Source organism: Melozone crissalis, unplaced genomic scaffold (assembly GCF_028551555.1).
Source record: "Melozone crissalis strain CALT ecotype California unplaced genomic scaffold, PUWL_Pcris_2 ptg000008l_1, whole genome shotgun sequence".
NCBI lineage: Eukaryota > Metazoa > Chordata > Aves > Passeriformes > Passerellidae > Melozone > Melozone crissalis.
In genome coordinates, this window is record NW_026535786.1 from 6,266,462 (window position 1) to 6,279,175 (window position 12,714).

Consider the following 12,714-nt stretch of genomic DNA (forward strand, 5'->3'; position numbering starts at 1 on the left):
TTTTTGTAGCAGCATTTTTAATTTCGCTTTGCTTTCTTGCCTTTGTGTCCTCAGCTGAACACCTGCCAGCACTTGTGACAAACGTGAGCCTGGGAAAAATGTTAAACGCACCTCAAGTGTTGACACGAGCTTTAGAATTAGACTGAAATCACTGACGAGTGGTCCCCGCGGCCTCTGAGGAGCGCAGCCCCTATCCCCAGGTCGCCCACAGGTTCAGCAACGCGTCCGCCTACAGCCAGCCAGGCCCGGGCCCCTAAGGAAGGAGGATGAAAGGGGGGCACCGGCCGCTACAAAAAGACCTGAAGAAACCCAAAGTTTCACATTTTATTTGCAGCGTCGCCCAAACCGCAGGAGGAGGAGACTGGCAGTGCACAAGGGTAAATCCTGCGGGGGCCGTGGCTGCGGTTTCGGCTGCGGGGCTCTCGCATGCAGCGCAGTGTGCGGATCCCCGCGCTGCCCCACTGCCCGCGGGGCGCCGGCGGCCCTAGAGGCCGGGGTAGGCCCCGCGGTGGTACCCGCCGCCGTAGTCGTAGGGCGGCTGCGGCGGGGGCAGCGGGCACTCGGGGAAGAAGGGGGCGAACCCCGCGGGCAGGTGTCCCCCCGGCTCCTCGCTGCCGGGCACGGGCTCGGCGCCGCCGCCGCCGGGGTAGATGGGGCGCAGCGGCTCGGGCGGCGCCTTCCTGGGCGGGCTGCAGGGCGCGGCCGGGCTCCAGGGCGGCTCGGGGTACAGCAGCCCGCCCAGCAGCGGGTGCGGCCCGGCGGGCAGCGGCAGCTCGTACAGCCCGTGCTCCAGCCCCAGCTCGGCGGGCAGCCGGCCGCCGAAGGCGTCGCTCGGGGCGGCGTGCTCGGGCAGCAGCGCGCCGTACTCGGGGCACAGCAGCTCCAGGAACTCGGTGGCCTCGGCGCCGCCCGCCCCGCCGCCCTTCTCCGGCTCCTTGGAGGGCGGCCCGCGGGCGGCGGGCCCGGGCAACGCGGGCTCCGTGAAGAAGGAGGGCGGCAGGTTACGGTCCCGCAGCGGCACCTTCCGCGGGCCGCCCGCCGCCCGCTCCGCGCCGCCCGCCCGTGCCTCGGCGCCGCCCGCCGCGCCCCGGCCCCGCTGCAGGGAGCCGAAGAGGGCGGCCAGGCTCTTGCTCTGCAGGCTGCTGCCCGGCGCGGGCTCCCGGCGCGGCGCGGGCCGGGCGGGGCAGGCGGCGGGCGGGCAGGCGGCGGGCGGCGGGGCGGCGGCGGCGATGATGCCGGTGCAGCGCTTGATCTGCTTCTGCAGGTACTTCCTGTGGTTCACCTTCCGCCGGGACTTCACCGGCCGGTCCAGCGCCAGCTTGATGTTGCTGGAAGCCGAGTCGATGAAGCTCAGCAGGTCCCGGGTGGCTTCTCTAAAGTCCCCCGCTTCGCCGCCGCCGCCGCCCTCGTAGCCCTTCTCCAGGTCGGCATAGCCCAGGAGCCCGCCGGCGGAGGCGGGGAAGCAGAAGGAGAGGAGGTGGTGCGGGCTGAGCAGAGCGGCGGGCACGGCCATGGCCGGCGGCGAACGCCGCCGCCCTGAGTCCCGACAGAGTCCGCTGGGATGCGCCCGGCGGGCGGCGGAGCGGGGAAAAGGCGGCGGGCGGGGAAGGAGGAGGAGGAGGAGGAGGGATCAGAGCGGGGCTGGCCCGGCCCTCCCCGCCGGGAGCCCGGGGGCCGGGCCGGCTGCACCCCCCAACCCACCGAGCCGGGCGGGAACACCGGCAGCGGCGGGGCGGGACGAGCATCGCCCCGGGACTGGGACACCCCCGCCCTGGGACAGAGACACAGCCCCGCGGGACTGGTGTATACACCCCGGGACAGGTGTACACACACACACACACACACACCCCGGGACAGGTGTACACACACACATACACACCCCGGGACAGGTGTACACACACACACACACACACACACACACACACACACACACACTCTCCGGGACAGGTGCACGGCATCACCTGGCCAGACACTCGCAGGCACCCCAGAGCCGGTGCGCAGCATCCTTCAGTCCCCATTAGCCGTGTCCCCGCTCCTGCAGCTGCCCGGCTGGCACAAATCGTGTTCCTCCCTCTGGGGTCCGGCCCGGCGCTCGCACGGCTCTGGGTGCGAGGGCTCGGGACATGCTCCCGCTCTGACAGCCGCCAGGATACACACACTTAAATTGATTTGTAAAGGATGCTTCTTTCCAAGCTCATTGATATGCACATTGTGTGGCGTATTCTCTGTCTAGTCAAGTCCTAAGAAAAATCAGAGCTGTGATCCAGTAGAGATTTCAAACGGCTGGGGTGTGGGGACTTAAAGTCACAGAATTATGTAATCGTTTGGACTGGTAGGGACTCTAAAGTTCATCTAGTTCAACTTCCCTACAGTGAGCACAGACACCTTCCACTGGACCACCTTGCTTGTGGTGTTGCATGGGCTGAGTGAAGCAGCAGTATAAATCTTCCATATAAAAGATAAAAAAGTTAGTGAAGCTACTTAAAGTACTATTAACAACTCCTGAAGAAACTATCTTGTCTTTTTTTATGGGGAAAAGGTATTTCAATTTGTCTTCAGAAAACTCTTACACTGATGCAGAACAACCCACAACCCAGCTCCAGATTTATGTTCAATGTTTTTATATGCTCAAAACTAAATGAAGATTCATATCCAATTTGGAATTAAATAAAGTGAGTTTTCAATGTCTGCATCAGTTCATTGGAAATGCAGCAGATTTATATTGGGAGGAAAAAACAGAAACCAAAACTGCAGAAGGAAAGTGAGACAGGACTTGGACTGTAATTAGTGGTAAAATGGAAAAACTAGCCAAATTCACCTCACTGTGGTTTGAAACACTTGTTGAATGCAAAGCAAGTATTGCAAAGAGAAAACAGGAGAAAGCATGTGTTTCGTGGGAGGAAAAGAAGGCGCAATATGTTCTACAAAACAAGATTGCTGATTTTCTTGATCTCTCACCAGCAGCTCTCAGCAAGGTCCCAGCAGCAAGCAGAACCTCACAGTCCCAGGCACAGCCTGGGTTCTGCTGCCGGCCCATCCGGACTGGGTCGCCTTTGCCAAACTTGCTCAGCTGGAGGCTCCCGGAGTCTCTTATTTCGGGACTTGCTCTGAGTGTAACTGTGTGATTGAAGCAAAAGATCCCTGGTAGGCAGAGGGCTCTGGGAAGTTTCTGTATCTCTCCATATCAGAATGAGTATGTCTACATAGAAGGTGGATTTAAAGGACTTAGCTGGAATACAACTGACAGGGATTAACGATCCGAGCTGTTACCCTCAGGCCCTGTCAAGCCCTGTCAAGCTTTGCAGCCTGCTCCAAGCTCCCTTATTGATGGGAAAATGTAAAGAACAACATATACATCCCCCATGTGCTCCACTAGATAGTTTTGCATCCCCTGTGAGGCCACTTTGAGCTGGACATGGGTCTAGAAAATGGGGGTCACTGTCCTTCACAGGATGTGCAGACAGTCTGGGATTATTTCTTATGTGAGCAACATGAAATTATTCAAAGAGAGCGGCAATGAAGTTGTCCTCAAATTAGCATCCGCCTCAGCATTGTAGCAGCAATATTCCCTGGCTTGTCTAAAGGGTTTGTTAATGAGTCTGGGTGGCATTATATGAAGAGTGGATAAATATCCGGTGGCTCAGATAAAAAAGAGCTGAAAGCCCCAGCTTCTCTTCTGTAAGGCTGAATTCATTCAATTAAACAGCTTTGAGAGCTCAGCTACGGTTTAGCGGGAGACTTTATTACCTCCTAAAACTTGGAGAGTATTAAAACAATTGTCAGGCATGCAAAGGAAAGTTTGCATTCAGTTGTGCTAAGCAGCTGAATTTACATATTCTCAACCAGATCTGGAGATTTAGAAAGCCTTCATAATTGCATTAAACATGCTTATTCTCCGTGTTCTCTCAGGCAGAGCTGATTACCCCGAGTTGGGCAATGCCTGGAGGGAAATTTGCTAAGCCACATGATGTCAACAACTTTTAAAGAAACTTGATTTTTTTCAAGGAAATAACAGTTTGGTTATTTCTGAAAAACATCTCTTTTCTAGCAGCTGTATGAGACTGCTTGTCTTCTGCCTGTGCCCTTTCAGGATGCTGATGCTGAGTCCGCTTGTGGTGACTCTCAGGCCCAGCTATCCACCTCAGCTCACTAGCAGGGTCTAATGTCCAGGAAATGCTGGGTTTAGACCCACAAAATAGCCCCAGTCCCAGGCAAAATTTTGGACCAGATGTGCTTTTCCCTGCACTTTACCCTGAACAGACTGGGGTGAGTGAAGTGGCTGCAGAATTGCTTCCACCATCCCAAACCTTCATCCCACAGGAAAGCACTCAGTGCTTACTAATGGGCTCCAGGGGTTATACTGCTTTTTTTTTTTTCTCACTTTTGCATAGGAAATTTATCTGGCTTTGTGCATTTTCCTATGCTTGTTATAGGGAGCAGCATCTCAACCATGTCTGGGGGTTGAACCAAGGCTTCTGAGAGTAACACCCTTGGCATCAAACTTGGCTTTTTTAGAAAACCAGGGCAGAATCACTGAGAATCAAAGGGAGTAGGAGCATGCCCTGATCACTAATGCTTTGCTCTGACCACAGATTGAGCTCATGGCCACACGACTGAGCCCTTCACAAGAAGAACAATTTGCTATCCTTGCAGCCCAGGCGGGACAGAAAGGAGAGCAGTTTCCACAAGCGAGGAAGCATTGCATAGTCAAGGGCAGCATTACAGTGCCAGCACTTCTGGGGAGCAGCTCCTCACTGGAGCCAGTTGCAGAAGCTCTGTCTGCCCTCCTGAAGCTCATGGGGCTGCTCACCTCAGTGTCCAAGTGTCCCAGGGTAAATCCTCTTCCATGCCAGGGAAGGATCTCACTGGGATTCAGCCTGAAAGAAATATCTCATGTTGTGCCTCATCACTAAAAGGAAATAGATTCAGGCTGATATAAGGAAGAAATGTCTTATGATGAGAGTTGTGAAACACTGGTGCAAGTTGCCCAGAGAGGTGGTTGATTCCCCATCCCTGGAAGTGTTCAAGGCCAGGCTGGATGAGGCTTTGAGCAAGCTGGTCTTGTTGAAGATGTCCCCACTCACTGCAGGGAGGTTGGAACCAGGCGATCTTTGCAGTCCCTTCCAACCCAAACTGTTCCATGATTTTATGATCACTAGCAAAACCTTCTCCTAGGGAAGGCAAACCAAATCCAGCGCTGAGCCCGGCTCTCACAATTCACAGCACCCACTTTCCTTTCATCGTGGCATCAGGGAGGCAGTGTGAAAGTAAGGAAATCTCTGAGACAGGGGAGGGAGGGCTCTTTTTTTCTTTTTTTCCCCCTTCCTGGTTGTATGGCCCATATGGTTATCGAGTTCTGGGAAAATCTGGCTGCCCAAACAGGTGTCACCGCTCCCAACCTACAGACTCATTTCCTGATCGCGCCTTAATCGGCGACTTGGTTGTGAAAGTTGATTTCTTGCACATTCTTATATCAGTGGGAATTTCTGCCCTTCCCTGACAAGTATTATAGGCAGCCTTTGACATACAGCCCTACAGGACCTAAATAGGCTGCTATTCTTTCCCTACACTGAAAGGGAGCTTTGTGCCAGGGATTCATTAAGCTGCACTGCACAGCCCTTCATAAATGGGCTCAATAATGAACAGTCGATTTAACTGGAAAAGCTGCTGGAGCTGTTAAATTAAAGGGAAATAAAGTGCACTTCAGGCTCAGTCTGCCAGAAGAAAATGTTGACCTAAAAAAAAAAAATCTTTATTTTACTCAATCTCTTGCAAACAGGCTAAAATCTTCAGGAAGTTTATACTCACAACAGTGGGAACAATTTTAAAACACACTGATTTGCTTTCCCACTAATAAAGAAAAAATTGCAATAAAATACTCAATAAAATCAGGAGAGATGAAAGGCATTTTCCACTTAAGCCAAATTTAGTCCCCTTAACATGAATTTAATATTTGTATGTAGATCCCTCATCACATCAACTTTATGTAGGCAAAGCTTCCACTGGAGCTGAGTTCATAAAGTCATGAGGGAAACACTTTATTTCCAGTTTGCCAGTATTTTCTGAAATTCTGCGGTGCTGTGCAGTCCAGTCCTTCAGTGCCCAGGTCTGCCATCATGTTGCTCATAGTGCAGGGGGTGTTTTGCCCATGTGAGGTGTGCAGGACTCAGCTGAAAAACCAGCACACATGGGGGACTCCATTTAATCTTCTGAATAAATGCAAAATTCCATCATTCAGCTGAGCCTGACCCAACTCTTGGTTTTGGAGGGGTGAAATTCCTTATTTCAGTGAGGTTACTCCAGTGGAAACCTGGGGCAGTGAGTCAGCTCTTCCATCACAGCCATCTCAGTCTCCTTTATCTGGAAATTTTAAATCCTGTTCCTCACTTGTGTTCTGTACTTTATATATGAAATGTTGTGAAGAGAATCTATCTGTGTGAATGTAGACTGGAAGCTTAAGGACAAGAACATCAGAAGAAACGTGCAATGGGGAAGGGACCATGTCCAAATCTAATTCCTGGGGCAGCTCATCGGAAAAGAAACCTCAGCATCAGCTTAAAAAACGTAGTATTGCTATTACATTTCACATTGTAGCTATTTTTTCCTTATGTAAACTTCCTGATTGAAGAAACCCTCATCTTCTTCACACTGTTCTGATTTTTGTTCAAATCTTGTATATAAAGTGATGGCAGCAGGCTTTCAGCTCTTTACTGAAGCTACCTTCAATGGGCTTAATATTTTTTCATACTCTGAAAACATGGAGCATTCAGGAAGAATGCTGAAATTAGCTGAAATACGTCAGTCTTCCACCTAAATTGTCTATAATTATTTGAAATTTGATTATAAATTACCTGGAGTAGATTAAAATAAAGTTTGATTATAAATTACCTGGAGTAGATCAAAATCCCACAAGAATTGCAAAATCATGAACTTGTCTGTGAAAAAAATAGTGCATTTAATAAGTTGATAAGCCACCTCTTGTGGTTTATCAACTGTTGACTCACCACTGCAAGTGCTGTACAAAAAACAGCACTGGCATCTTCAGGAAAGAGACTTGGGGGTTGAAATTGTAATTTTGTTTTTCATTAAGTCCTGCTCCTAATCTGGCACTTGGCTACTGGTAGAAATATTCTATGAGGAAACATTTACAAATACATAAAATGAATTAGAAAATAAACCATTTTTCACACTATTGAGAATTTTTTTTGTCCTCAGTTCTTGTGTATTCCTTTAAGTTTTCAGGGTTTTATCTTCACTCAGGGACATTTCTGAAGGTAAATGTGCAGGGGTTAGGATCAAATTCCTTCCTTTATTTCTCTGGTAGTGCAGGTTGCTTCTTGGATGAAATGTGAAATGCTATCAGGCAGCAAGTTATGTCAAGCACTGTCCTGTTTGCTGCAGACTATCTTCCCTGTAATGTTGGGATTTTTTGCTTGGCAGGAGCCAGCTTGTTTGATCTCCTGGTCCCTGGCAGGCTTTGAGGAGGCGCTACATGCCTTTGAGAAGGGGCTGTGTGGCTTTGGGGAGGACAGGAGCTCCTCAAACCTTACCTGATGCAAAGGGTGAGGATTTACAAACGCTGCAGAAGAGCCTTCATGTATGTCAGCGTGGGCCCTGGTACCAGAGGTGCTGGGTGTCCCTCAGGGCCTGCCATGCAGCACCCACAGCACAGGGGAGAGCAGGGGAGGGCCCGGCGCCCTCTGGGCTGCCTGTGGCCATGGTCACACACTGCTTGGCAGCACTGCTGCAGAAAGAAGCCTTCTCTGTCAGCATTTATGCTCTGAGGTGAGGACCTGGTCCCATTCCCAGTGAAGCCACTTCCACTGGATTTCATTGGGGGATGAATAACTCTGCTGGGTGGATATAACATTCACAATTGCTGGGCATCAGCAATTCTCATGACTCTGGTAAGCCGCTCCCTGTCCCTGCCCTCTCTTTGGGAATAATCAATTTTCCTGAGCCAGGAAACCCCATGTCAAAATCTCCATATGATTTGTGGCATCTTTGCTCCGTGTAGCAATGAGCTGGACTCTGCTTGTCCTTCCAGCTCCCCCGTGGCCTGGGATCAGCACTCTCTGCCTCTCTGGGCAGCTCTGAAATGATGCTTCAGCCAGGCTGACTTGGAGGTGACTTCTGTCTGAATTGAAGGTGATTTTCAGGCACATCTGACCACAGCAGTGTTATCATAACTTTTCCTACTCCTTTGTGTCTCTCAGTGCAGCTAAGCTGATGGATCAGCCTGGAGAGGAGAAGGCTCTGGGGAAATCTTCAAGCGCCTTCCAGTACCTAAAGAGGCGACAAGAGAGACAGAGAGGGGCTTTTCACAAGTGCCTGGAGTGACAAGACAAGAGGGAATGGCTTTAGACTGAAAGAAGATAGGTTTAGGTTAGATGTAAGAAAGAAATTCTTTACTGAGAGAGTGGTGAGGCTCTGGAATAGATTGCCCAGAGAGGCTGTGGATGTCCCAAGCCTGGAAGTGTTCTAAGCCAGGATGTATGAGGCTCTGAGCAATCTGGTCTGGTGAAAGGTGTCCCTGCCCAAGGTAGGGGTTTGGAATTAGACTTTTAAAGTCCCTTCCAGCCCAAACCATTCTGGGATTCGTGTGACCCCATGGCACACAAAAAGAGAGCCCAATCCTTGCAGATATTTACCCACAGGGAAGTTTTTCTGATGTGTTACAATTGTTATGAGATATTTGCAGCACAAGTTCATCTGTAAAAATACTGTTCAGCAACATGCTCCAGTATTTAAATAAAAACAATTCGTTAATTAACTCACATAAATGAAAATTGGTTAAACCCCATTTCTTTACAAGAATCTTTTTCTCATGTTCAGCAACAGGTTCCAGTACTTAAATAAAAATAATTGGTTAATTAACTCACATAAATGAAAACTCATTAAACCCCATTTCTTTACAGGAACCTTTTTCTCATAAAAAGAAAAACAACTGTGGAAATTTTAATTGTTTTGCTTTTAACTTAGAAAGCTATCAAAACTGTGTCCAGTCTTGCCTATCAAAAATTGTCTTTTAGGAAATTTCAAATCATCTTTAATAAGCTTAACTCAACAGGCAAATTTGATTTTTTTATATTCAGCCTTGCTACCCATCCACTGCAGCACTGGGCTCCTCTGAGGGGCCCTCCAAGATCTGAAGCCAGACCAGGAGTACATTTTTGCCAGGGTGACATGAAGATCCATGTGAAAAATTAGCAGGTGTAGGACAGCTGATGTTCCTTGCCTGACCTACCACAGGGAAATCAGAGTCTCAAATTAATTTCACAGTCTTCAGATACCAGGATCAATTTTATTAACTCTCTATTTTTTTTTCCACTATTTATTTTTCTCCCTTGCTGAGGTATGTCTGCAGGGAGTTTAATCTCATCAGGAGCAGGAATTGGTCCCAAGGCCCCTTTGTTACAGCAAAGATGATGTTCTCAGTGGTGCAGCACGGCCTGGAGGCTGAGATGGCCACTGGTGTGCAGGACCTGGGCACGGCAGCAGATTCTGCTCCTGTACAAAGAGCTTCCCTGGCCCATGATATGTTGTCCCATGGGAAGCCCAGACCCTAAATCACCACAGCACCAGTGTCAGTCACCCAGGCCAAGCTCTGGGTCTCAGTGGGTTTGCTCTCCTGCTTAGATTTGGGCATATCCTGAAGGACAAAAGGCTTTGCTCACAGCAAGAGGGGTCAGAGCAAGTTTGTGGGGCACAGCTGCCTTTCAAATGGTACCTGTCGTAGGTTTCATTAGGAGTTTAGATTCTAATATTTTATTTTCCTATAAATTGTCTAGATAGACATATAATAAAGACATTTATACCCAGACTGGGAGTATGCTGTGGTTAGGAGCTTTGCATACAGCCAATACTGTATATGGACTAAAATATAGACCAAAAATGCTGTTAAGAAAAGACCTCTTTTTTAAACCTACAGCTGACATAAATATTGGATTCTTGGTTACCAGAAATATTTTCTTAACCAGATTTTTCAGTCTTTTCTTAACAGAGCCACTCACAGATTGTTCCCTGAATTATTTCATGTTTAAAAATGGTGTCTGGTTAAAAGAGAGAGGGAGACGGAGGGAGAGAGTCGCACAAACTGCCATTATCATGCAAATTGCTCCAGAGGAAAAAGGACAGTGAAAATGATAGCACTGATCTAATTATCTGCAGGCCAATATAGCTAAGTCACTGAAAGAGGCCCACAGAAAAGGCTGCCACAGAAACACAAAAAACAGCCAGAAAACAATAAGGAACTTAGCAACAGTATAAAAACGGACTTCTTTCTGTGCACAAAGACTAGTTTTATGAGCATTTTTCTTGCTTTCAGTTTGCAGAAAAGGTTAGAGCACATTTTAAATTCTATGCCAGGATATTCCCCCCTGTTCAGCTCGCAGAGATCCTTTGGCACGCCGTCATATCGCACCCGGCGGTGGGAACGTGCTGCTCCCGCCCGGCGTGCCCGGAGCGCCAGGCGGGACGGGCTGGGGGTCCCTGACAGGTGGGGCCTGGCAGCACCAGCTCCATGGCTGCCATCCTCCATGCCCCATCCAGCATCCTCCATGCCCCCCTCCATGGGGCCTCCATCACCACATTCAGGCCTAGCCCTTTCCGTGTGTTGATGCTCTTGTCTCCGTCCCTGCGCTCTCAGGGGTTCCCAGCTGGAGGATGCAGGGTTTCTTTGCTTCCCACTGTCCTGGTTTAGGGCAAATTTGGGAGAAAACCTCCAAAAGGGGGCCCCTCCAGAAAGGAAATCCACATGACCCCTCGTCTCAACCAGTTAAGGAAGGATTTCTTGGAGAGAAGTGGAAAGAACCTGTTTATTTAACAGGCAAAGCACCCCCCAGCACAGAAAATGAACAATACCGGATGACACCACTCTGTCACCGCTCTGAAAAAGATGACAAATTCAGAAAGTCTCTTTTGGGGGTGGACACTCTGTTATGAGTCCCTCCGGTGCTGGGGCAGCTGCTGCAGCCACAAGGTGCAAAACTCCCAGTGTTCCCAGGTCCCAGTCTGGAGCAGGTTCAAGTATGTTCAAAAAAGTGAAAGGAAAAACAGTCCAGGGAAAATTCGGACTGCTTAGCTAAACTAGCTAATGAGCAGAAGCAAAAAGCAAGAGCAAAGCAGAAGCAAAGCAGAAGCATGAGCAAGAGCAAAGCAAAAAGCAAAAGCAGCACTATGTACCGCCCTATCTGTGTGTCCCGCCAGCCATGGGGGAGAGGCTGATAACGAAACCAAAACGAAACTTTCACTCTTCAGAGCCAGTCTTGAAGGCACAGAACATGATATCCAGCATAAACAGAACACACCAATGGGGATACAAGCATCATAACATCACCCTAGGACACCCATCCTCCCTCAGGTGGGCTGTGCAAGGGTTTCTCGTCATCCCCTCCCCATGGAGCCACAAGAGGAGCCCGGCTGTGCCAGCCAGGATGGGCACAGCCATGGCCACAGCCCTCATCCAGCTCAGCAAGGACCTCAGTGAGGACCACAAGGCCCTGCCCACCAGATTGCCACAGGACAACCAAACAGGAAATACTCCGAAGCCATTGACTGTGGCTGTCAAAGAGGACCCTGCGGGATCTCACCCCTAATCTCTTATTCATGGGGAGAAGCAGGCAGCTCCAGAGTAACTCCCCTGTCCTATTTCAGTGATGCTGCTGACCTTGTTTTCCTGCTGACCTTGAAAAGAGCCCCATTATCAACTTAATCAAACTAATCTCAACCAGATCTGGAGAATTGCCAGATTTGTCCCAACATCCATTGGAGCTACAAGCGCCAAACCAGTGCAGGCAGTTGCCCAAAATGTCCTGAAAATGGTTTTTAGAAATTCAGAGGTCACCACGCTCCTTCTTGAGGGGGACACTCCCATCCAGTAACTACTTTTGTTCATTGCAGGTTTAAACTGGACTGGGAACAAAGCTGGAAAAGGGAGAAACAGAGAGCACCTCTCTCCAAAATCTCCAAGTCATCTAATCCCTCTTACTCCCATTTTTAGGTTTAGAAAATCTACTAATATATCAAAATATCCATAATTAGCCTCATGCCAAGAATGTACAGACAGCACAACAAATAGTTGCCAGATGTAGTAAGCCTTGTTCATATGACTGGATGCTCAGGAAAATGGAAGTGAGGAAAGACATTATTTTCCAAACAACTTTTAATTATTTCTTGTGGGCCTATGAAAGGGACTCTTAAGAAGGATCTGAAAGGGAATATGGGGCCGTCGTTCAGCTTGGATGGGGAGACTCACCAATATCGACAAAATTCAGTCTCCTAGTGTCATCACAAGGAGGAAGAATAGAATCCACTGGAAAACCCTGAGGGATGAGAGGATTCAGACTACATCCTCAGACACAGACAGGGTGGGCCCTTTTGCCAATGGCTCAGGCCAGTTCTGAGCCTGTCACCCTCACAAGCAGCCAGACATGGAGATATGGAAATACAAATACTGTGCTCTCAGTTTTGCCCAGAGGAAGTTATGTATATCTGTTTTCAGTACATCTGGTGATATTTTTTGTGCAAGATACCATCTTTGAGCCGTCTCTGCAGACTGGAGCCTTCATCTCTGATCTTCAGGTGGGAACCACTAGTGTGGATCACTGCAGAGTTAACTCATGGCCTAGATGCACTGTTTAAAGGTGGTTTTCCTTAGAAGCATGATTTTGGTTCATGGGATGGTATGGGCTTCATGGAGGAAGAATCAGAAGG

At 49.2% G+C, this 12,714-nt stretch overlaps 1 protein-coding gene across 1 annotated transcript; it reads right to left on the minus strand.

Annotated features, from left to right (window-relative positions):
- Positions 1–470: 470 nt before the first annotated feature.
- On the minus strand, positions 471–10,573 carry FAM181B (family with sequence similarity 181 member B). Its single transcript, XM_054270130.1, is given in 3 exon segments — positions 471–1,581; positions 1,584–1,798; positions 10,350–10,573. Coding segments are annotated over 3 exon segments (1,536 nt in total). The 3' UTR covers positions 471–484.
- Positions 10,574–12,714: the final 2,141 nt, after the last annotated feature.